At 32.1% G+C, this 25544-nt stretch overlaps 1 protein-coding gene across 16 annotated transcripts; it reads right to left on the bottom strand.

Moving 5' to 3' along the window:
- Positions 1-956: 956 nt before the first annotated feature.
- Positions 957-25517, bottom strand: LOC108974398 (serine/threonine-protein phosphatase 2A 56 kDa regulatory subunit gamma isoform). Of its 16 annotated transcripts, XM_018942189.1 has the most exons (10): positions 24884-24971; positions 21931-22073; positions 19187-19723; positions 14355-14529; positions 4655-4851; positions 4253-4587; positions 3963-4193; positions 3498-3890; positions 3205-3433; positions 1441-2453 (listed from the first exon to the last, which is right to left on the bottom strand). In XM_018942189.1, exons 3-10 carry the CDS (start codon positions 19556-19558, stop codon positions 2310-2312), a joined length of 2076 nt encoding a protein of 691 aa, XP_018797734.1. In that variant the 5' UTR covers positions 19559-19723; positions 21931-22073; positions 24884-24971; the 3' UTR covers positions 1441-2309. The 16 variants fall into 16 exon arrangements, with proteins under 16 accessions (XP_018797728.1, XP_018797734.1, XP_018797736.1 ...); XM_018942191.1 differs by lacking the exons at positions 21931-22073; positions 24884-24971 and adding an exon at positions 25341-25517; XM_018942188.1 differs by lacking the exons at positions 21931-22073; positions 24884-24971 and adding an exon at positions 25392-25517 and having other exon boundaries at positions 19187-19740.
- Between the last annotated feature and the right edge of the window lie 27 nt (positions 25518-25544).

The following is a 25544-nucleotide window of genomic DNA, read 5'->3' as shown; positions in this document are numbered from 1 at the left end:
TACACTTCCTCACTCCGAATTCCTGACTGAAAATACTCGCTTCAATTAGTTCATTATGGACTTTTTTTTATTTTACATAGGGACCCAATTATTACCAAACTTAAACGAAATCATTCAATTCCGTTCTACGTTACCAGAAAGGATTTTTATCCGGCCAAGACTATCATCTCAGTAGAATTCTGCCGCTGCAGCACCAATAACAATCATTCAATTCCATTCCAACGACAGTCCGATCTGAGTAACAGATTTTTATCTAGTCTAGGATAGTTAACTCAGAACCATTCCTCAAAATTGCTTCAGAGATGTTTTCTGCCGCTACAAGAACAACAGCCATCTTCGAACCGTTTCCTAAAACGCAATGCTAGTACGACTAGCGGGGACCAAAATGACAGATAAGTAAGCAACAGATTAATTAGAGCACACTGCATATTAAATAGTGACCCTGATGTGAATATCCCCCCATGCAATACCTGAAGGATCATTTTCTTGAAAACCAAAACCAAACCGAAAACCTTCCTCAAGTGCGTGTGTCAGTCCACATGCCTATAAAWAGGCAACCAGTATGCACCTGTATGCATTGGTGCCAAAAAAATATTTTTGCTTCCGCCACTCTTTCACAATTTACATTTTCCTTATTTATTGTTTCATTATTCTCTAATGCAAGATTGAATMATAGATCAGTTAATTATTCTGTTAAGGGAAAAGAACAACAGATACCCTGGACGAATCGATTTCCAGGCGTCTATTAGAGTTCCGTCGTTGACATTATAGTCTTTATATCGCCTTTAGTTCATATAAATTGCATCCAAASTTTAGCGATTGATTTGAATGTTACAATGCAATAAAGAAGCTTCCACTAGATAATTCCTGGATGTTTCCATATTTTTCAAAAATAGTTGAGTACACTGAAGAGAATTTGTTTTAAACATTTCCAAAAAGTTATTATTTTTTATATCTTTCGTTAATTTTCATTTTTATTCATAAATTAGATATAGTTAATCTTTCTTAAATTTAAATATTTGTGTATTAAAAGTAGTAACACATTTCACTGTAAAAGAGAAAAGAAATAAAAGAAATTAGTTTTCAGTATTAAAGTTCTTTTGAGGTTCATATGTACATAGTATGTATATGGATAATTTATTTAATAATAACTTTTTGTGTACGAATAATTTGTTCTTGCTTAAAAATTACTAATCCATGAAGTATCTATCCATCTTTCAGTGCAAAACCACGTTTAAAGCATGCAATTATCTATTTTCAATACTCTATTGTATTTATCTACTAAAGATCTGCTCGTTTGATAACGGTTGATGAAACCTATGAGTTTATCTCTTGGACTAAAAACTGCACTCAATCAAACAGTTATATACCAGAACAGTATATAAGTATAGGAACACATGCACTGCAAACCATGTACATAATAGCCAAGCAACGGTAACATAGAATTAGGATGATATTTATTTTTTATTGTAGTTTTATTTTTGACATTGATTAATAATTTATATCATAAAATCGTGTCCAAAACAAGATCTCCATAAATATACTGCATTACTGTATTCCACAAATTTGATATTAAAGTCACTCATATGTACTAATTAGTTATAAGTTGTTTTTAGAAGAATTATTGTAGACACAACAAAAGCAAAATATTCGTTTAAAATTATAACTTTAATTATTGTTTGTATTATACCTGTATTTTCAAATGTTTCAGCAGCATTAAGCATTTGGTGTGTTTTACATTTGATTCGTAATCTATTACAATGGTAATATTTAAAAAGAAAAATTTCGTCTTTTATGGTTATATATTATATATGCATAAGTATGTATACATAAATACGGCGGCATGCAGTTGACTTAGATAGCATTAGAAAATGGATAATTTTTACATACTTTTTAAACATTTTTATTGTAAAACGGTTTTATGTGGCAAACAAAGTCTAAAATATTCAAAAGAAGAAATAACTGGTACTTCTCATTCAATTCAACAATCTTTGTAGGCTTCTTTTGCATTCATGAATAAAAAGAAACACAAATTGCTTCCTAAACACTATAGATATTTTGGTTTCGAATACAAAACGTTTTGTTATCTCTGAAACTCGGACTGCTATATCTTTATAATCTAGTAAATATTTTTGTATGTTATGCATATGTATATTAGATAAGTAATGCTTATGCTTACTATATTCATAATATTTTAATTTTTCAATGAATTAATATATAGTATATCTACTTTAAGTATAAAGTTATATACTGCAATAGATACATATCTATGTTTTTTTCTTGTATTGGGTTCACTTGTATAAATTCCTTTAATATTTGTTCACATCTGGAGGAGTCTTCAAGAAATCGTCCGTCCGCTTATGTTCGAATAGGGCACGAATTGTGCCACTATCAGCTGGTAAATCCGACTTTCGACGCAATAACGGCTTGTCTTTATTGCGTTCCCCTCGTATCTGTTTGGAATGAGTAATTTCACAAGTTGCAAATTCTCTTTTAACTATACTTGAAAATATCGATGCATACATGTGTATATACAAATTTGTGTGTGAATGCGTATGTTGTTATAAATGAATGTCCATAGTTTAGAAAGATATTTTATTATTTTGTTTTATCCATCACAACATTATATTTAAATGTGTACAATACTAATTAACTAATTTACAAAGACAGATTATATTAACACYACCGTAAATATCTACAAATATAAGCATGTGTTAATGAATTCGGGTAAAGCGTTTTCTTATCCTTTGACTGTGGATAATATTAAATGAGTTCAAGAATTGTATACAAATTACCACACAATAAAACCAAACCACTATTTGTATTACATTCGAATAACGAATTCAGTTCTGAAAATGCTACATGTACGTGAAGTGTAATTTCTATAATTGTAATTTAAGAATAATTTTTGGTCACAAACCCGTTTAAGACAGTTTTAAAAAATGTGTGGATATAGACAAAAATTGCATACTTGAAGTGAGTAGCTAAGCTGTAACATATAAATAACCAACATGCAGCCCTCGCAAGAACATAATAAAATGTAATTATGTAATAGATCTAATGAGTAACAAAGGTGAACTCCATGAAATTATTAGTAACCTATAGACAGTACCCGTATTAATACAAAACTATGTGTGGAAAATGCTCTTTAATACCACAGTTTTCACATAGACCTTTTTAAGCAACAACAAATATTTGGCTTACCTCTCTAGTTTCCTGTGCTGTTTGTTGTTGTATCTGCGGTTGTCTGCTTTCTTGTTCCAATTTGTCATAAGTTAGATCACAATTTTCATTCTCTTCAAACTCATTTTGACTACTTGAAATACTTAAATTATCCATTTGACCACACATTTTAGGCCATTCAGGATTGCTTTTGGCTAAAGATTCTACTTGCATCCAAAGCTCTTCACGTTGTGATATCTTTTCGCGTTCCCTAGTTAGTGAAGTAAATAAACAAGTTTGTATATATTTAAAATACAAAAAATATATGAATTTACAGTTGCTTCTCCTGGCGATAGTTTCGACTGCACTCGTCGAAAAGACGCTGATTCATCTCCATGAACAATTTTAGTGCATTATAAATCAGTCCATGTATAGTTTTATTCCAATGCGTTTTTGAATTACGATTTAAAGCCGGGAACATTATCGGCAAAATGACCTGCGAATTGTCTGCTATCAGCGACATTATATACTCGTTATTCCAGTAATAAAGCGCTCGTTCAGCCACCTGAAAATGTGGCGACGATACACATTTGGCGATTTGTCGAAATAATGGCTCCATAACTTTTTGAAATTCAGCCGGTTCGATCACATCAAGCAGCTCCTCCAGTTCGTTTAAAAACATTACTTCCTTAGGACTATGTGTTTTGGGCCAGAACTTCAAAAGGCTCCTTTAAAAAAAATTCAATACACTTATGAAACATCAAATCATATATAATATGTAAACCAATCGTATTTCGAACCTTATTACTGGCTCCGATAAACTTGGATCTTTCTCCAAGAACTGCACAACGCAATATGTCAATTGCGGATGGTAAACAGATAGGCTTTTTGCTTTGTGCAGTGGTAATAAAACTTTCAGCAAAAATTGTTTGTGCTCCTCTTTTAGTGGTAATGCGAAACCATTTATAATACTACCGAGAATTTCTAAAAGTTCAGCAATTCCATTGTGATGCTCGGTCTCATAAATAAAACTATATATACATTAATAACAATATAATATTGAAATTAATTAATTACATTCCATCCATACCGGTAAAATACGTTATTGATTTGTTTGCGTATAAATGCTCTTAAACCCAAAAACTTTCCATAGATCCGATGCAGTACAGTCTTAAGAAAATCACGTTCACGTGGATCCTCGGAATCAAAAAGGTCCAACAACTGCAACACAAATTGATGATCAATATAACGCTTAGCGATGTTTGGTTGAAAATCTGGTGATTCGAGGAAACGCAAAAATAATTCGTAGACAAATTGTAAATGGGGCCACGATGATTCTAACGTAGGTTCATCTTCTTCCGGATCGAATTCAGCGCCGTTGGGATTCGATGAAGGGGGTAATGTGCGAAATAAATTGACCGCAAACTGGAGAAGAAATCATGTTACCAATCACATAAATCTATGGTATGTTCCTTTATACAGAAGTACTAACCATATTTATTGCCTCCGGATAAATTGCTTCCGTGATCACACCATTCTGGTTAGAGAGATACTCGACCATTTCGTGCAGAGCAGCGCGCTTTACTTCCTTCCATTTTAGATCGCTTAAGGGCTCGGAAAAATCGAAGAGTGTGCAACATTGCCTTAACTTTTGAATCAAAAGTTGTTCACGTTCATTTGCGGGCGTTTCTATGGTTAAAACAAAAACAAGACTGGTTAAAAATATCCTCATTACACGTATAATAATACATAAACTTAAATAGAAAAACGGGAAAAAAAGAACAAATGAATTAAATTAAACTCTTCAATTACGGTGTATTCAATAGAAAATGAGTGCCTGTTACAAAAAAATTTGCTCCAACCCTCTCGACTGCAACTTAACTAAATCATTATTATTTCATACCTAATTTTGAAGCACATTTTTATCCCAATGAGATAACTCAAATTCAATCACATTTTGTGTGCTTAGCTTAGAAAATTACTCATTTGTTCGACGCAGTTAAAAGTTATTGTACTTGTAAAATTCTTTCAGGATATAAATTTTTTTATACTTATATTCTTAATTGGGTTTATACACTAAAATGATTTTTTCAAGCATTTTACTCACATTTAGTCAATGTGTCGAAAATGTTTTATAACTACCTATAGATATTGTAAAATGCGCAAACTAATATTAAAGTAATTTCCACTTCAATTTTGATATACGAGGTGTGTTCAAAAATTATCGTGAATTTTGAATTTTCGGGGGTTACGTATGTTCGAATTTCGAATTTTTTGTGGCGTTATGTTGGTACTCATGTCTCTCATTTATGCCGACAAGCTCGGCCATTTTGARTGTTCATTTAATTGTTGACAGCTGCTTTGTTTGCACGTGTTTTGGATCGTCTTCGATTTTTACCTATTCAAAAAAAAATGGATCAAAGAACCTGCATCAAATTTTGTGTGGAAAACGAAATATCGGTGGTACAATATGTTCTCAGAAAGCCGAGAAGATGTGACAAAAATTGGCTTTTGCACCACGATAACGCCCCTGCTCACACATCGTTGCTTGTGCTTGACTTTTTGGCCAAAAACAACACACTAATGATGCCGCAGCCACTGTATTTCCCAGATCTGGCCCCCTGTGACTTTTTCTTGTTCCCTAAACTGAAGAGGCCCATGAAAGGTAACGTTCTCTTGACGAGATAAAGACGGCATAGAAAGATGAGCTGAAGAAGAATAAAACACAAGATTTTTTGAAGTGCTTCGAAGACTAGAAAAACCGTTGGCACAAGTGTATAATATCTCATGGGGATTACTTTGAAGTGGACAAAATAGATATTCATGAATAAATAAATAATTTTTGAAAAAACACAAAATTCGCGATACTTTTTGAACACACCTCGTATGCCGTCAGCAAAGTACTATGTATACGTTGAACACCATTAAAACTTCATAAGGTTTCATCCCTAAAAATATCAAAGGAATAAGTTAACCTTATTGTTGTAGATTAGAAAACTSTGTATGGAGAGAATTATACAAATCGATGAAATTTCTCCTCATTTGAAGAGCAAGAAAGACACCCTGTATCTCAAATCAATTTAAAACATTCTGCTTTGTATTGTTTCGGAAATTTAGAACGTCAGGGGTAACCGAAAACGGTAACGGTATAAAAGTAATTTTAGATTTTAACAGGTTATCTTCTATATCACACGTTTAACTCGTTCCGGTAGTAAGATATTTACGCTTTAAGTTATTAGCTGGGTTCAGTCTTTCTATTTTAAATGAAAAACTAAAAAAACGCTTATTTACAGAATCAATTAAAAAAGAAAAACAGATTTGCGGCATAACCTTGGACTTGAAAATCATTAGTATAAAAATATCTAACCAAATGTCTTGAAAAGTATTRTATTGTAAATATGAGATGAAGCAAGTGAGCGACTGGCAAGTAGTAAGTAAACGAAATGCCAAGAAAATAATATGTATAAATTTGGATATGTATAGATGGAAAACAAAGTCTTCTTCTATGGCCATATTCATGATTTTAATGACGTCCTGTTTATTTGTAATATTGAATATAGAAATATTGACGTTAAATTATATCTAGGGCCTCAACACAAGGTTTTCAACTAAGAAGGCTACATATTGTAATAACCAATAGAAAACTCAGATGAAAGCAACACATAAAATAGTTATGATTTYGTATTGAAGATGATTTTTATTAAATTTTATAAGCAGACCATAAGTATTGACGAAAAATATCGTTCTTTTGACATTTTATGTGACATAATAATCGCAACATTCACTCACGAGTCTTTTGAATTGAGAGAATTCTCAAATATCGGTAAGGCGAATGTACGCGCTCCGTTATTGTGGGTTTGTTTAGCTTTGCCTGCCCATGTATTCCCATTTAAATATCGGTGCCAATGCGCTAATTTTAAGACGCCAAAATATATTGCAAAACTGCAATTTAGCGTTGATTTCTACCGGCTGCATTCTCAGCAATTGGCAAGAGCTTTATAAAATAAATTAGCAAAAACATTGCGCTAATTTGTTGCCTTGCCTATACAACGACTATGCATGCAACTCTTGTCTCTTTATTTAGACATAGCATTTGCAAGAAAAAACTAACACTAGTCCAAGACGATCGAATAAAAGCAAATTTCCCAAACGCWAAGTGCTATATGTATATTATAGTCAAAACTACTTGGGAATAAACTGGGAAAATATATAATTTTATTTCCCAGAATACAATTAAATTCCACAATACGTTCTGATGTTTCAAAATGATCACCCATCATAAGGGATTCAAAAAAATTAAGAGATAAAATGTCGTGGCTTTCAAAGTTTTTATATAGGTCAATATTTACTGTGATTCCGGTGATTGATACTAGCAATCATCTTACTAAATATTATGTGATTAATTCTGCAATTATCCTTAAAGCACTCAGCTTTTTTCYAAAATATTCGAAAAGTTAAAAATCATTATCTCATATTTCCTGTAATTAGTAAATATAAAAATATGATTTACATAAGAAAAGTTTACATTCGCACTTACTTTATATTAAATAATAATAAACATACAATTAATAAATTAAAAAACATTTCAACCAAATTTTTGTTTAATCAGTAATGTTTTTATTTGAAAAAAAAAAACAAAAAACAAAGTTACAATAAATATGCAAACGCCATAATAATTGTTTTGATAAAAACTATAAAGATACTTATTACCAAAATAAAGTGMGTGTAATGAAACCACGAAATAAAGAGGAAAGTGTTGAGATTTCACTAATAGAGGGAAGCATATAAAAGCAAAATTGTTGATAAGCACCTCGTAGGAGCGGCAGAGGTGTGGCCGACGATGTTGTGGATGGTGAATGGAATAGATTGCGGTCTCTAGCGCGTCCAGGACTTCCAGTGATTTGTTGCAAAGTTTGTGGCGATAAAATTCCGCTGCCATTTGTGTGGTCCTTGCTGCAGTTATCATTATCAAAGCCGTCAACTCCGCCATTACAAGTATTGTTACCAAGACCACTGTTCATGGTATTATGCGCTTCGTCGCCATTTTGAAAATGGGAGGCATTGGTATTATTTAATTTTGCTGCTAAAGACGCACTACTTCCGCTGCACAATGAAAGTCCGTTTTTACCGGCGTTATTGTTCGCTGACCCACCAATTCCCAGTGAAATACTAATACCACTAACGATATTTTGTGCCACATTTGCACTGCCACTTCCTGCAGAATTTGCTGCTTGTCCTATCGCCACAGAAGCAGCCGAGTTTCCAACATTTTTTGTGGCATTGAGAATATTTTTGATTGCGGCGGCTGCACTCACCGRCGACTGATTACCAACAATCCACGAAGTGTTGTAAATGTTAAATATTAGTTTTGAATTGTGCAGAAACAGCAATAGATGACGATGGTATGGTAATGGCGATTGACACACACATGATTTTTTGTCAGTGGGCGGAAGAAATTAAAAGTGTTATGCATTATGATATTTGTGAAATGTAATATATATGAGATGAGATGGTTTTGTTTTATTGATTGGTTGGTTAGGAGAGATTAAGTAATATATTTATATACACATATTTTCAATATATATTAATATATAAAGAGGATGAGGATAAGGGGCGGCATGCTAGATATATTGACTGTATATACATATATGTATGTATCTTAAAACTGAAGTAAGTGTTTTACTTGACTTTATATCATTTGTCTCAGGGGTTACATGGCTTTCATTACATAAATAAATAATCTAGAATATTGTTCTAAATGTTCAAATTGATCCGTGTAATAGTTTCGGAGATACAGCCTTGAAAAGCTGCGCTAATATTAACATATATGTATATATATTTTTTTAATCAAAAAGGGTCTAGCAAACAAGAAAGATGTGATGTTAAATCGTTCCAAGAGTGTCAACCCCTTTCGATGAACATTTCGGCTTGGCTTCCACATTATCTTAGGGGTCATTTTACTTAACTATTTCTCGAAATTACTCCGTCGCGCATGAGGCGACGAACTGTCTTGACGGTTACATGATGTCATCATACCACAATCTACACCCAAAGGTCACTTTTTGGGGATGCAATTGCATTCCCTGAACCACACAAGGGTTTGCTCACTCCAATGGTAACAACTTTGTTTGTTGACGAACATATTAAGCCATATRGGGCCCCTTACGAAAAATACGTGACGTGATGAAATGTCAAACCTTAATGAAAAATCTGACAAAATTTTACACAAAGCCGTAAGCAAATATAGAAGTCAAGAACTGTCAAACACATGTCATCTCTATTGGTAGACGCTGTAGTCACTTAAAACTTTAAATGCGATTTTTTCGGAACTGTGCTTTCAAAGTCGGTTGACAAGATTTTTGCATTTAAAGAAGTTTTTTTTTTTGGATGATCCTACCCTAGTGTCAACGCGGAGTCATCCATTTTTTCAGAGAACTGCCGGAAATGACGTCTTAATGGCCGATTTTTTAATATATTTCTTTGAAATTTTGGATAATTAAAAGTTTGAATAAAATATATTCATTTTTGTTGTATTTTGTTACATTAAAATAAAATTATTGAAAATAGGACGTTTTTTACTCAAGGAAACCTTGTAACCCCTTAATAAAATGCCTGGAATAATTTATTTGTTGTTTGTAAATGAAACTATTAAACATTTTCAAAAAAAAAAAAAAAACAGCATGCATACTCAGTTTCGGGAGTTTCGTCAAAACATCTATGTCAACAAATATATTGAGCTCCTAAACTAGATATTGATGATTCTAATGCTCTGTTGGTTAAGGTTTATAATGCAATGAAGTGAAAGGATGATTAAAGGATGTTTTTAACATATAGTACATATGTATGTGTAGATCTATGCAAATAATCGCAAAATATTTTGTTGATCAAAGTATTTCAATTACGAATTACTAGAGTGAAATGGTTGGGTATCTGAATAATTCAACAAATTTAAAATGTTTGATGAAATGATACTTAAAAGTGAAAGCCCCAGAATTAGGGCAATTTTGAAGTAAGTACCGAGTTTTAATTAGTATGTATTCGAGTGTTTTGCGGTTTCATTAATACAATTTTTGTATTAATCTCAATACCTAAATAATGAAGTAATTTAATTTTACATAATTGTATTAAATAGTAAATTCTCATCATAACCTTAGTTCTTACATATGTACGTATGTGTTTACTGATAGGTTAAATATGAATGAAATCAATCAAACCTTATTATTAGTGGTTAATGATGGTGAGGCAGCCGTTGAAAGCAGTGAAGTAGCCGATGTGGCAGCTGAAAAGTGCTGTGTCAGTGTCGCAACCAGTGAAGATGACGTTGCCGTCGTTGACGAGGTGACAATGGCAGTGTTGTTGCTATTGGTGGCAATCCCGCCAACGCCAACACCACCAATGCCACTACCAGGCATTCCACCAACAACTGGCGTGCTTGTTCCGGCCGAATTCGATATACATGCAGATGACGATGAGGAATATGATGATGTGCTGTTGGAAGCGTATGTAGAGGCTACGGTATCGGGATTATAAGTATATGTCGACGAAGATTTGTTGCTTGAATTGTAAATAGATGCAACGGCAGCGGAAACTATACCTGAACCAATAGAATTTGTTGTTATAGATGATAACGCGCTGCTGCTTGTTGTAATTGATTGTGATGCAACCGCCATTGCCTGTATTTCGGCCTTTTGTCGCTGTTGATGCTGTGACATTGTGGACGTAAGAGAATTGCGATTATTAACCAAATGTGTTCCAGACACCAAGGTTTCGTCAACTAGAAATTTAGCTTTGATTTCTTCAACGTTTGTGGTATTAAATAATAAACTGTTATTCGTTACTATAATCCTTTGTTTTGTTAGTTCGCCGCTAACAATGTGTGGGCTAGCGTTGTCTTTAAAACTGTTCGCATTTGACAATTGCGGTCGATTTTTGTAAGAGTCGTTTTTCTTGCTGGCCAACTGATCAAGTCCACTGTGAAATGACGGTGACTTGGGTATACCTAAGCCATAATAATTTGTCAGGGAACTAGCCGATGGAAGTGTTGAGGTCGAAGCCAAAGTTCTTGTTGTTGAGTTGGATGCAATACTTGTTTTAATAGACAACAATGTTGGGTTTTCAAGCTTTTCTGTTAAAGAGCTAAATTTAAAGCCTACTGTTTGATTTTTTTTGTCGTTAATGTTAGTTCCGTTATTGTTAATGTTTTGGTTTTGATGACTATCACTCGATTTCACTGGGTCGATAGATACAGTAATTGAGGTTGATGTTGTGGAGTCACCCCCACACACATCAGTCGATGGTTTTAGATCACTACCTGTATGTCGAGTTTTTGTTGAACACAACTGTGATGGCGGCACGTGGAATTGTTGTGCACAATGTTGTTGTGATAGTTGCTTAAAGCCGGCTGAGTTGCCCGCATAGTATTTAGCATTGAATACCATTTCATATCAAAACTGTTGCTGATTTGGTATTAATTCACATTGCGATTAAAGAACACTTTATTACTATTTCGGCTTTAATAATACTCGAAGATTTTTGCAAATTGAATACTGGAGAAAGTTTACAAAATGTTGGAGATTCAGATGTTTTGTATTTAACTTTTTAGTCGCACTTATCGTCGCCTGATATTCACATAGCAATATTTGCATTTATTGAATTAAAATTTTTCGATTTTCAAATCAACTTTGTATTTGAAAAAATTATTCTTTATTGAATATTCCTTCGTATGCGTTAAATGAACATATTGCAAAAGTAAAACATATGTGTGTACAAGTATGTGGAATAGTAATATCTCTGCTAAGCAAACAAAAATAAAATAAAGTATACTTCGTTCTATTTAGGAAGCATGTATATATATGTATGTACATACGTACATAATTTTTAACTTTCTAAGAATAAGGCTGCAAAGAGTTATTTGAGCTCATTTCACATAAGATTTAAAATAAATCCAATTAAAAAAGATACCTATCCATTTTTGCACATAGATATGTTTTAAGTTACAAGCGCGTTTATGGAATAATTGACATAATTAATGMGTTGTTGCTATGGTATAGCAATAAAAATTATGAGATTTTATGATTTCGCGAGATGGCACGTATACTTTAGTAAAAGAGTTAATACATAGCTGTGAGTTTCTTAGGATCATACTTTTAACTAAGGTCAACACAATTATAATATATATAAATATATTACCAATTGGATATGTTCCACATGTACATAGATACATATGTGCATACATAGAATACATATCAATACACTATTACCCTAGTCACTAGCATAAAAAATTAGTAGCGAAAAAATTTGAAATCAATTATTTAAACTGTATATATTTTTGTACTAATCTATAGTCTATGTTCATGTGTATTATGAGTGTAAGCATATGTTTTTGAAATTGTTGACCTGTAGTTATTATTGTTTTATTTCTGCCAGCACTTTGGATCCTGGCTAAAGACCGCACATCACATCATCACACATATCATTCATCTCGGATCCACGACTGGAAAATTCGAACACCGGAGCGGTCAGTATAACAAAATAGGAATGCCGAAACAGTCCAAATCAATCATATTTAATACGCAGTAACTTATTATGGGTTCAATCATATATGTACATATGTATGTATGTAGGTACATTTCTTTTCGCCGCAACACCAACCACTAACTAACCACTGAGAGGTGTTGGCCATCAATTGATACGTGGGTTCAACGTATAACATTTCTACTTCATTTACCAATCCTATTGATTTCTTAAATTCAATTATTTATCGCACACTGAGAAAGCCATAAAATACTAGCCAAATTGCTATTTTCGGTCTAAATTGTTAATTAATAAATATGTATATTCTTTGTGACTTTAGCCAACCGCAGAGCAAGAACACTGTGTGTTCACTAACGCACTCCGTGTCGTACTTGTCGGAAAATCAATATGTTTTTCCATGTTACTCCCTTTATAGAAACAAGGGAGACTTTTTTGACGTCGCATATTCAATGTGTGCACTCACATGGGGAGATTCATAAAAATGGTGCTCTCGCACACAACAGTTTATTAAAGGATATATATCCCAAGGATATTGTTAACGAGAGCAAGAGAGAGAATAATGCAAAGATGTTTTTATAATTAAAATATATTTAAATATATTTGAATAAAAGCTCGGTTTAAATTGGAGAATATTATAGTACTGTGAAATAAAATATTTTCAATGCAACATTAGTTTAATTTTCTCATTTCCTGACATATATGTATATTTATATTTAGATATTAAAGTGGAATAACTTGGTAATTACATTAATTCTAGAATCTTAACCCTAATATACATATATGAGGATTCAAATAGTATAAATGGCTTGGTACAGACCGCGGTCTGGAAGCAAATGCTGTACATACATACATATTATAACAGTAAATTATTGCTTTAAATATTTTAAATATAAATGTACATATATAGTTAATGTCATTGTTAGGGTTTTGAATTTTTCATTTTATAGGTTAAATAAATTCATACATATAATTAAAATTAAAAATCGTGCCAAATCTTAATATATATAATATTCCTCTTAGTTTATAAATAATTGAGAGGATATATTTCCCTCTATGTATTTTCCTTAAACAATCGGTAGACGACACGGAAATCCTTGCGGCAACACTGATTTACACATGCATGTACAAAGGTACAGCAACTTATTTAAACAATTTAGCTGAAACAGTGATTAAAGAAATAGTACAATTCCATTAGTACCACTCCTATTAATGGTTGACATTACTAAGAACTAGGAACTCATTTATTTGTAGGAGCTAAATTAATTGTAAAGAAAATAATATCCTTCCAATGTGGCACTTCCGAAATTAAATAGTATATACCTTTTCTAAAAAACTCCCAATGCATATTAAAAAATTATGAATGTTTTAAAACTCAAAATATTATACATATTGCCGGTTCATACAAGAAGACGTTTGTTGCCGCGTTTCGTAGTTTGTTGGACGATGAGCACCGAGTCGTTTGTGCTTAGACAAAACGATTTGTGTTCTGATACGTAACTCGGCATGATTAGCATTTTTAAGTCCAGTCGCCTATGTGAACAACAAAATGGATGTTGCCGATAATGCACAACAAAAGTATCCGGGTATAAACTCAGACGTATGTTACATAGTATATTTCAAAAATACGCAAATACGTTTCTATCTCAGTGTTTACTTACTTTCATTGAGAGGGCTCAAGGCTGTTAATTCACAATTTTTTGTAACATTGTAACGGGAACTGCTTTGGCGTTTCTCCTTTTTGACAATTGGTGTTGCTAATAAACTTAAGCCTTTGGTGATTGGTGTTGGTGGTGGACCATCGCGGGGAGGTGTGTTTTTATTATCCTTATTAGCCTGGAAAACGAAAAGCAGCAAAAAAAAGGAAAGTTTTATTAAAAAATAAATAGAATGATTCAAGTGGATACATACATAGCCACATACCATATAAAAAGATATGATAAAAACTCAATCACATAAACAAAAGCATGCGCAGTTTGTACCATTATCTTACTTATGAATAAAGTTACTAAATACAAGTGGTACTTGTGATTGCTAGAAAAATTGTCAGAGAATCTTTAAGCGGAGTACTAGCATCTAATAGTATGGCAATTTAAGGAAAGCGCAAGAATTTTCTCTTGATCTAATTCATTTACCTTGGTTCTGGCAAATCCTTGCCTCTTAAATCTTGCTGTCTGTGAGATTTAAAAATTTTTCATCTTTTCATTAAAAATTTCTTGTAATTTGTTTAAATAATTAAATAAAACCAACAAGTAAGGAAGAACTAAATTCGTACGTAACCGAGCATTTCATACTCTTGCAACTTGCAAGGATCAAAGTTGCCATATCYTAATATACATAYGTACATACATATATAGGTGTCACATTTTAAAGAATGTTGCAAAATAATTCATAACTCGATGAAATCGTGAATGAATAGTAATCAAATTTGATATTTTATAAAGTCAGCCAAGTTTGAAAATATTTCTATTAGGTAGGGGCAAAGGAAAATATTCACCCGATTCAAACCATTTGTGACATTACAGACATACTACAAGTATTATTGCAAGAGAATTCTCCTAATTTCAATAATATATCCACATATTTGATGTCAGAGTTCTTAAAAAGTTATATCCAAGTTCGATAATTTTTGGGGGTTAACTTGGTTGCTCTGTTTGTCAAATTTTTATCGATACATTGATTGGTTCTTAATTTGTATACTGGAAAGTGAAAGACCTATTTTCACATGTAGGAATGTTAGGATAATATTATATACCAAATTTGGTTGAAATCAGTAGAATAGGTCCAAGCTATGAATTTTTGCCTAAATGTGGGCAGTTAAGGAAATATAGTATATAAATAAAACATGTTAGCGGCTTGGTTATGGAAATGTATAGGTTTTCTATTAATGACGTTTTGGACGTGGTATTAGTCCAATTACACCTATCTACGAACTCGTATACCAAAAAGGGTTTAGAATTTAGAAAAAATAGCAACAACGCTTGTTATTCATTATTTCTACCAAAGAATACTACCGAAATATTACACTTTTGCATCTTAAGCATTAAAAACTAAGTAAGGGTGCAGACGAAGATTAGATATGACATCATTTATCGAATATATTTAGTTTAGGAATCCATTTATTAATTTTTTGAATCTATTCCGATGATACTAGCCAATTTCGCACTATTCCACAATTTAATAAGGATTAAGCAAGTGATGAATATTTGTATACTGAAAAGTGAAAGTTTCAAATGGATTTATTATTTGTATTATATTACAAATAGGCGCCTGCAGTTTGATTTCGCCCATTTTCACAATGTAACGTAAGAATGTCGGACAAATGGCACGTACCAAATTTGGTTGAAATAGATATGAGATTTCACCTAAAAGTGTTAAGGTCCACGTCTTTTGTCAAATTTTAATGGCTCTGGCATATTTGGCCATTGATTTATCGCAGAACCGTTATAACGAAGATTGGGCGGAGTTATCATACGATTTCATCAATTTTCACACTTTTGGTAAGAGTTCGTATAACATTTGATCTAGGCGACTTTGGTTGTTGTAGCTTTAGTGGTTTGGGTGATGTGTACAATTGCTTATTAGAAGGAGTGGCCACGTCCACCTTTTCCAAATTGTTTGCACTTTTTGGGATGGCCGTCAGCTTCTTTTGCGAATTTTGTTTTATCTCTTCGATCGACTGAAAACATAATACACGGAGGGGCAATTTCAGTTATGGGAACAAAAAAAATCACGCGGTGCCAAATCTGTTGAATGATAAAAATTCAGCGTTATTGGGACAAGCCGAGCAAGTACGCTTTTCATGTCTAAAATGTCCACTCACGAGAGATGTCAAGCTCTCTTGCCATATCCTTCAATTTTTTAATATTCTCATCAGTTTAAGAGGTGGAAAGTCATCCAGAACGAGGCATTTCATCACCAATCTCTCGACCGTAAGCCTTTTCCAACATTCTCATCGATTCCGCACACGAAATTACCAACTTAGAAAATACACTATTATATTCTTCAGCAACATGTTGCAAAAGTATAAAAAACGGGAACTACAAATTGCACACAATTTCTTTACACATTTTACGAAAGTTTGTACGTTTATTAGAGATAATTTGAACGAATTATTTTGTCCATGTCCGTTCATTGTAACACACTGTCCGATTATAGGAATTGGTATTATATGAAAATATTTAGGCAAACGTTGTGTCTATAAAATTTGTCCGATTACGGGAGGTGTCATGGGAATAACAACTGTCCGCATTGGGAMGTTTCACTGTGTACACAGATAGACAATGAAAAATAATAATTCATAATGTTTAAGCCAAACCACCAAAAAGTCCAAAAATTTCTTTGACAAAAGTAATCACCAACTTCAACCTTCTTATTTTAAATAAGTTTTTATTCAAGCTTTAAATTTTGTTTGCAACCCTTTCCAGCGACTTATCTATAACCATGTGACTATTTTCTATTTCCGAAACCGAAAACCAACATTAGCGTAGTTTCTTCGATGTTCTGTAGTAGTGTTGGTAATTGACAGTGTCAAAAGCTTTTGACAAGTGCAACACTACGAGGATCGTTTTCTTACAGCCTGCCAACTTTCGAGTGGAAAAAGCTGCGACAACCAGTCGAATAGGAACGGAGGCCACAGAAAGAGAGAAGGGCATGAAAAAAACGCTGGGCAAAGTTTCGGTGCATTCTCTACTTTCATTTAATCTAATATACTACAGAAAAAACCCCAACAACCGGACCATGCCAATTAAATTTACAATATGCTTTCCAAAGTTTTGGCATACTTAAATCTAGCAACTTCATTACTAACGAGTTTTTAATGTGCCGAAAATGTTCTATTACTTCACAATGTTATTTAATTTAACATTCTGCATTATGGGTACATAGTACTTCGTTTAGGTCTTCTTTTTTTCGTTAGAGATAATGTTAATACTACTTCTGTATTAAAAGTTCCGTCGATTAAAAAAATGCTGTCGTTCAAATGCTGACTTTTATTTAGAAACTTTATTAAAGCCGCTAACGGCCTTATGAATATCGTCGTTGACATCTTAGTAAAATATACACGTCCATCAATCAATTGTTTTTGAAAGTTTATTTATTTAAATATCTTCCACGCTTGGCATATTAAATTTTACAATTTTGTATCTGTAGCAACACTTAAAATTCTGTATAATGCCTTGATCAAGGATCTGTCAAACGGTCTACAAATTATTATTAAGTATGATATCTGGAGGGTGACTCAAATGTATTTTATTTTTTGATCTTTTCATGCTAAAAGCTACAAATTGTTACATATAGATCCCGTTACATCTCACGCTTTTACATATGGTGTGTGAATGTACTCATATTACTCGTATATAAATTTCGGCTGCTCTATTTAGATATTCCACAATTATGTATTTCAATTATTGATCTTCGTTATCCATTGCGCATCCGTTTATTATAATATTTTTTATTGTTTTCTTTACATTTTCGTTCAGGAAAGAAAGGTAACGAAAATAAAATTTAGAAAAAGTGTCCGGTCCGGTCGTGAGAATGTCCGATTATTAGAGTGGAAATTGTTTCAAAAACTTAACGTAAAACTTGCCTCCAGAATTTGTGTATGGTTAAGAGAGGGGACTGCCTATTAGAGGTAGAGGTTTCAGTGTACGTGTATACCAGATTTCATTCATTTCCACACTGGGTTTTGCTTAGCATTGCTTTAACATTTTATGAGATTCTATGTGCATACATTAAACTTATTAGAAGACTTTTCATATAATTAAGGTTTTTATGATACATGTAATATTGTAGTTACAGCCAAGAAGTTTGTAACACCAGAAAAAACAAATTGGAAGCAAAGAAAATATCCATAATTTTTCTATMTTGATTAACCTCATATATTATGTGAAAAATTCTCAAAACGCAGTGTTTGCTTTTGAAATAGCTTTTCTCCTTACATGGACTTAATATAGGAAAAAAACTAGTTTTCAATTAAAAAATGTGAGATCTAAAATTAAGGTTTTTTTTTTTTAAATGTGGGTGGTCTTATGATTGTATGATCTCTGAATTTTTTGTTTTCAAAAAAATATCTACCCTAGTTTATTTAGGGAGATAATTCATTAAATGACTTATTTAAATAGTTAATTGTCTTAAATTTGTATAACGATTATTCTTGTATAACTTGAGATGATAAACATACTAAATTAATTTGTATGTACTCGTATATGTTCAAACGTATTTCCGTATTGATTTATATTATATTATTAAATCCATGTAGTAAAAAAAAATCGGTAAAGTTATTGACTGCTACAGAATGGACATAAAACATAGGATAAGAAATTAAAAACAGACATATTATTATGATAAAAAAAAATTAGAAACAACAACAATCAAGGCACTCAAGGTAAGGTTACTTCAGTTGTGAGTAAATAATTTTTTATTACATTAATTATATGTTTTAGTTTAATGTGTCAAATTCGCTTTCTTATTAGTAGAATAGCGAAAAACTCACCTCGCCAATATTTTGGGTCGCCGCTGCTGATGCCGCCGCTAACATTGTTGAATTGGTTGTAGGTGAAGATGCCGATCCAGGCGTGTTAGCATTACTACTGCACCCTGTTACGGCGTTTGGTAACTCCACTGTTGCTAGTGATGCTGATGATGAGGAAGATTTCGCCACTACAGATGTTAACATATTATTACTGTTATTCTCTTTGATTCCGTTAGTTGCCACAGTAGTTGTTGTTGTATTATTGTTATTATTATTATTGTTAACAATGCCGTCTGTATGTTTTATATCCGATGTTGACGTCGTTGCTGCCATAATACCACTTGCTGCTGCCGGCGTCGTCGCTGCTGCTACCGATTTTGCAGTATTATCCATAATATAACGTCCCAGCTAGACCAGCTAATGCTGCTAAAAGCGAATTCTCTTTTCACTGGTATCGTTGTGACGATTTCGTAGACAAAGACGGGTTTATTGATTGTGCAGTTGATGAATATGATGAGGATGACGACGGCAACGACAACGGCGATTATTAAAGAGCTGCTGTTAGCGTTAAAAACCTTAAACAGTGTTTATGATAGTAACAGCGACGACAACAGTAACAAAAAAAAATACTTAACATCATAAACAACAGAAATGTAAGCCCATATCTTGAAACAAAAAATGCATCATAACATTTCGACTGAATATCAACAAACTAACATTCAATACACTACGACTAACGGATATTTAAAATATTTGATTAGAAAGGTAATAAATGAAGAGTCACTTTCATAAAAAATGAAATAAGATTATCCGAAATGCGTACGAGAGAGACTGCAAATCAAATTGTGCTGTAACCCGTTAAGGCATAATAACATAATAACGTAAGAAGAATATATAAACAAAACAAAATATCTCACGCATAATTCGTGTACTGACCAAACAAATGCGATCTTATAACAATGCTACAATGCTATAACAACCTCTTGGACACAACATTTTGCCCAACTCTTGTTAACCCGCCAGAAATCAATGGTCATATAGATGTATAAACATGTATTGTATTATGTGTGCAAGCAATAACCGAAGTAAGCAGCAAACCATTACAAACGACTCATTGATTAGCTTCTACGTAGCATCGAGCGCTGCCCACTACCAATGTATTTTTCTGCATTTGATTTATACTTACATATAAATGTATATGTACGTATTTTTACTACACTATTTCCTTAACGTATCTATTAGCTTTACGTTATTTTAAGCATTCTAACATTGTATCTGTAATACAAACATGCATACGTATGCATTTTAATAAGCCATATGTAGATACTTATAAATGTAAAGTTTCTTTACTTCTAAGGCTGAGAGAAACCCCAAAAGAACGCAAAAATATATTAACCTGCATACGAATTTACTACATTTATCGATGTATGTATAAATATATTAAGCGTATGCATATAACATCTAAACACCCGTGTTATGAAGTATTTCAGCATTTCACAATTACTGCATACATATGTACATAAGTATGTACATTTGTACAATGTTTATATGACTCTAATTGGTTATACGATTCCTTTACGTATTTTGAATGAATTTATCTATTCGAAAAAGAAAATAATATTTTGACATATGTAGTATGAATACCAAAAAACAAAACACAAAATTTTAAAAATTCGATTGTTGCATAATTTGTTAATATAGAATTTTAAATATGGCTAATGTAGAAGTTTACATTGAATATAGGACCAAAGACTAATTTGGGAATGCACAAACCAAAATTTTATTTCAAGCTTACTTTAAAAGCGTTCTTTTTCCGTATGCATAGCCTTAAAATAAAAAAAACATAGTGAAACCGTTTTCAGAATACTAGTTCAATCTTAATATTTATCTGTAATACTAATAAGAATAAACATTTCATATACATATGTACATTGCAGGCAGTATAAGGGACGCTACCATTGAATTAATTTAAAGTGTGTAAACAGCTTGGTTTGAATCACCAATCACTGTGCAACTATTCTTAATGATAGTAGTTTGTGTTTATTCCGTTTTCTGTTAATTATTTCTATAAGGACTACGTGAATGATATTTTGTTCGTTTTAAGTTGGCAAAATAAGGTGAATATCATTTTTGAGTGTGGAAATAGATAAAATTATGGTCCGCTCTAAAAACTATTGGAAGTGATACAAAAATCTAAAGGAGCTATCACAAAATATTAAAAGTTATTAATTTTTTCTGTACATGTTAAATTATAATACTTCGCTGCCTTTTCCTGTTTTTTTGCCACTGTGAATGAAGTGTTTTGATTATTTGTTTTGTTAATATTGATAATAATGTCAAATAAAGAAGGTGAATGAATGCATGCAAGTCGTGTACTACAGTGTAATTCAAAAGTAATCCATGCTTTAGACATTTTATATATTAATTAATTCATCATTATGTGGACTTTATCCAATCCTTTTAAATATTATGTAGATGTTATTAATTAGTGAAGCAAGCTTTATTAGCAGCTGAATATAAAATCCTCATATACATATTTATGTATCCATATTATTATAGTTATTGTATTAACAACTGTATTTGCAAGTAATTTTTGAAAAACTTTTTGTCGATTGTATTTTCAGTTGTTTTACTCGTCTAGAAGAATTCTGTTAATGAAAATGTTTGTCCATGTGTTTACGTTGCATTATATTATTATTATTATTTTTTTTTTTTGCTACTACTATTGTTTCCGTTAGAATTTGTTTATAGGAACTATGTCATACATTTACATTCACAGTCGAATTGGGCTATAACACATATGTATATTTTTACAGGTCTCTTGTGTTATTTTTAATTATGCATTCACATTCGCAGAACATAAATTTGATTTAATTTTTGGCATTTTGATGAAGATGTGAGGTTATTTCTGCAAAGATGAGAAAAAGAAAATAACAAGACTTTATTAGAAATAATATTAAAGATTGTTAGTTAAAAGTTAAGGTTTAAATTTAACTAGATTTATTAATAAAATGTAAGTAATATGCATGTGTCTCCGTTAAAAATAATTAAATTGATCGTTTGTAATATAATGTATTAAGGGGTGAGGGGTAGTCAGAATTTTTTTTGCATTTTCGTTAAGTGTAATATCTTAAAAATAATCTCTGAAAATTTCACGTTGATCCGATAATTAGTTTTTGATTTATTTGACAAGTGTGAAACTTTAAACGCGTTTTTCTCAAAACTATGTTTTTGAACTGATGACAACTGTAACTCGGAAACCGCTTAGTAGGTTTCAATGAAATTTATACAGCTTTTAGAATATATAATAAACTCGGACCTGATCGAAGGATTTTTTTTTCAAAAATTTCGATTTTTTAAGACCAATTAACTGTTGATTATTTCCCAAAAATTTAGACAAAAGTTTCCTGCTATTTTGTTGATTTTTGAAAAACAAAAAACACATTCTATAATAATACCATATTACTACTTTTGTAAAATAACACGATTTAATGAAAAAAATATACTGAAAATTCTCATTTTTTCGTGCCTCTGAGTAACCCTAACTTAAACCAATTTTCGAATATTTTAGTATTGTTAAAAAAAATTAAAGATATTCATATTTAGTTGTTGTTGTTGTTGTAACGGCAGAATTCTGCCGAGTTGACAGTCCTTGGCCGGATAAAAATCCGGGTCCGTTCCGGTTTTCGTAGACCCGACTGTCGTGGGAACGGATTAGTTGTTGTTGTTGTTGTAACGGCAGAATTCTGCCGAGTTGACAGTCCTTGGCCGGATAAAAATCCGGGTCCGTTCCGGTTTTCGTAGACCCGACTGTCGTGGGAACGGATTAGTTGTTGTTGTTGTTGTTGTAGCGGCAGAGTTCTGTCATTAGTCGAATTAGTCATTTGGGTTGGACTGTAACATAACGTCGAATTATAAAATTGGAAATTTTCTAAGGTTTTAACTCCATTTTATATAACACTTTCACAAGTGAAAAAGTTTTCTGGATTATATTGTATTAGAAGTACGAGAAATTATTGTTGAAATAATTGCAATCGTATTAAGACAGATTTCAACAAAAATGACATTTATAATAGCTTGGTTGCTTATAGCGTCACTAAATAATACATATCACTATTGCAAATTAGATACAGTGATCCACTCTTTTAGTCTAATATATAGCAATCTTAACAGGTGACCCTAATTTGTTGAACGTTTGAACATAAACATTACTGTAGGCGACAATAATCAAGAAAAAATTGAGCCGTTCCCACGACAGTCGCGTCTACGAAAACCGGAACGGACCCGGATTTTTATCCGGCCATGGACTGTCAATTCGGCAGAATTCTGCCGTTACATCAACAACAACAACAACAAGAAAAATTTGAGTGTAAATCACGGATTGAAATCATGTGGTTGTGATAGAAAAAATAACTAAACAAAGTATAATCAGCGGATTTCCCGGTTACAACGACCAGCGTAGGATGTTTTCTCAGTACAGTGGTTACAAAGTCCAAACATAGTACTGTGAAGTAACAACTGTCAATAGCTCTCGAGGGTTGAAGTAAAACACAAAATTATAATAGAAAGATTTTGGTTTTGAAGTAAGATTTATAAGACACTAGGAAATATGTTAAGTTACATATGTAAAACTTAAATAAATTAAAATATTATAATAATAATTTTCTTGGACAGAAGTGATGGGGAAATTAATAAGTGTACACGGTTCATCAAGAGATTCATTTCCATATGTTGTCGGATCAAATAGCTTTCTTGTAAGATAGATTAGATTCTGCAGAATTTCGAACCGCCTATAAGTTTTGCCAGCTCCATTCTGCTAAGGTCAACTACATGCTAAATCGTGTTTGTCTACTTATTCGTCATTTTTTAATAATAATACTTATCAATATAATTGTTTTCAATTCGTTTAATGAATCATTATTTTGGTTGTTGATTTTTATATACATATGCATTGAAAACAGAATTAAAAACACAATTTTGTTTTCTATAAACGCAATTTTTCTGTTAAATATAGATACTTGAGAACACATTTAACATATTTTAAGGTAAGGGGTGGAATTCGACCAAAATAAAATCATATTAAACAACAATTATACAAACGATATATTTATTTATTTAAAAAAACACAGTTATATGTACTTATACAAAAACTTAAGTTTAGACTGGGTTAATTGAAGAAACCATAAGTATATATCAGAAAGATTTCTTATTGGTATTGGTATTGTACAAAACTATCGTTATGCGGCCTATTAGGCATAATATGTAACATTTAGAGAGGATTCATTTTAATACAATCTATTATTTTATGAAAAAAATTACTATCGTTTAAAATTCGTTTATTTTCATCAAGGATTGGGAATTGAAAAATTTTCAGATAATGTACATGACAATAATTATTTTATGTGAATAATTGAAAACAAGACTGAAATAAAATGACTGCGGAACGGAAGAACTGATCGCCTAGTCCTATCCACTAATACATACATATGGGTATGTATTATGTACATAAGTTTCCAAATAAAGCAACAAATATATAGAACGACCGATCGTTTTTCAATCAAGAACACGCATGGCGACCGAAGCCGAATATATGAAGATTGTAAGAGAAAACAGCATTGAGTTAAAGGAAAGGCAGACAAGTGCAAAAAGTGGTCATAGAAATTATTACGGAAAAGTTTATATTCTTATTTTTTATGATAAATGAAATATTATACGCACCAGCAACTGAAGCAAGCGATTAAATTTTTCCTTGCCACGATTTATATTTGAAAACATTAATTAATAGTTCCTTAAAGGCATATGCACAAAGAATAAACTAAAGCAAAAAAAAACACACATCTATAATTAGGCAGAATTTGTAGTTAAACGAAAATTATATTCCGATTAGGGCTACCGCAATTTCTTGTTACTTTTTGGCTGTTGTCGTCGCTGTTGGCTATATAAACCCGCGTATCATTTGTTCATAATTCACATTTTTCAATATTAAATTTTATTTCAATTTGTAATATTTATTCTTTAACACGTTTTTATATTTTTTCACGCACGTCTATAAAAGTTACCACAAATAGTTTACTTCTCACTGCACAATTTCTTTCTTGAAATTACAACCGATTTTAACGAGACACGAAAGGGAATCGGAAATATAAGAAAATCGTAATTTCTTTGAACTTTATACTTTCAAAACAATTTATGAATTTCCCTGCGATATGATTCCTTAATAATTCACCTTCAATCACGCCCACAATGTACTTTTAAAAAATTGTGGTTAGAATAACTAAACAAATTGAAGAAAATATTTGTAATTATTATAAATTTCACACACGCTACGTTGCAATCAGAAAGAGAGAGCCAAATGAAGACTGACCAAATGTAGAAGAAT

This window comes from Bactrocera latifrons, unplaced genomic scaffold (genome assembly GCF_001853355.1).
Source record: "Bactrocera latifrons isolate USDA-ARS-PBARC rearing strain unplaced genomic scaffold, ASM185335v1 scaffold_55, whole genome shotgun sequence".
Taxonomy (NCBI): domain Eukaryota; kingdom Metazoa; phylum Arthropoda; class Insecta; order Diptera; family Tephritidae; genus Bactrocera; species Bactrocera latifrons.
Note: the sequence above shows the minus strand (reverse complement) of the source record. Positions and strands in the feature narration are given on the sequence as shown.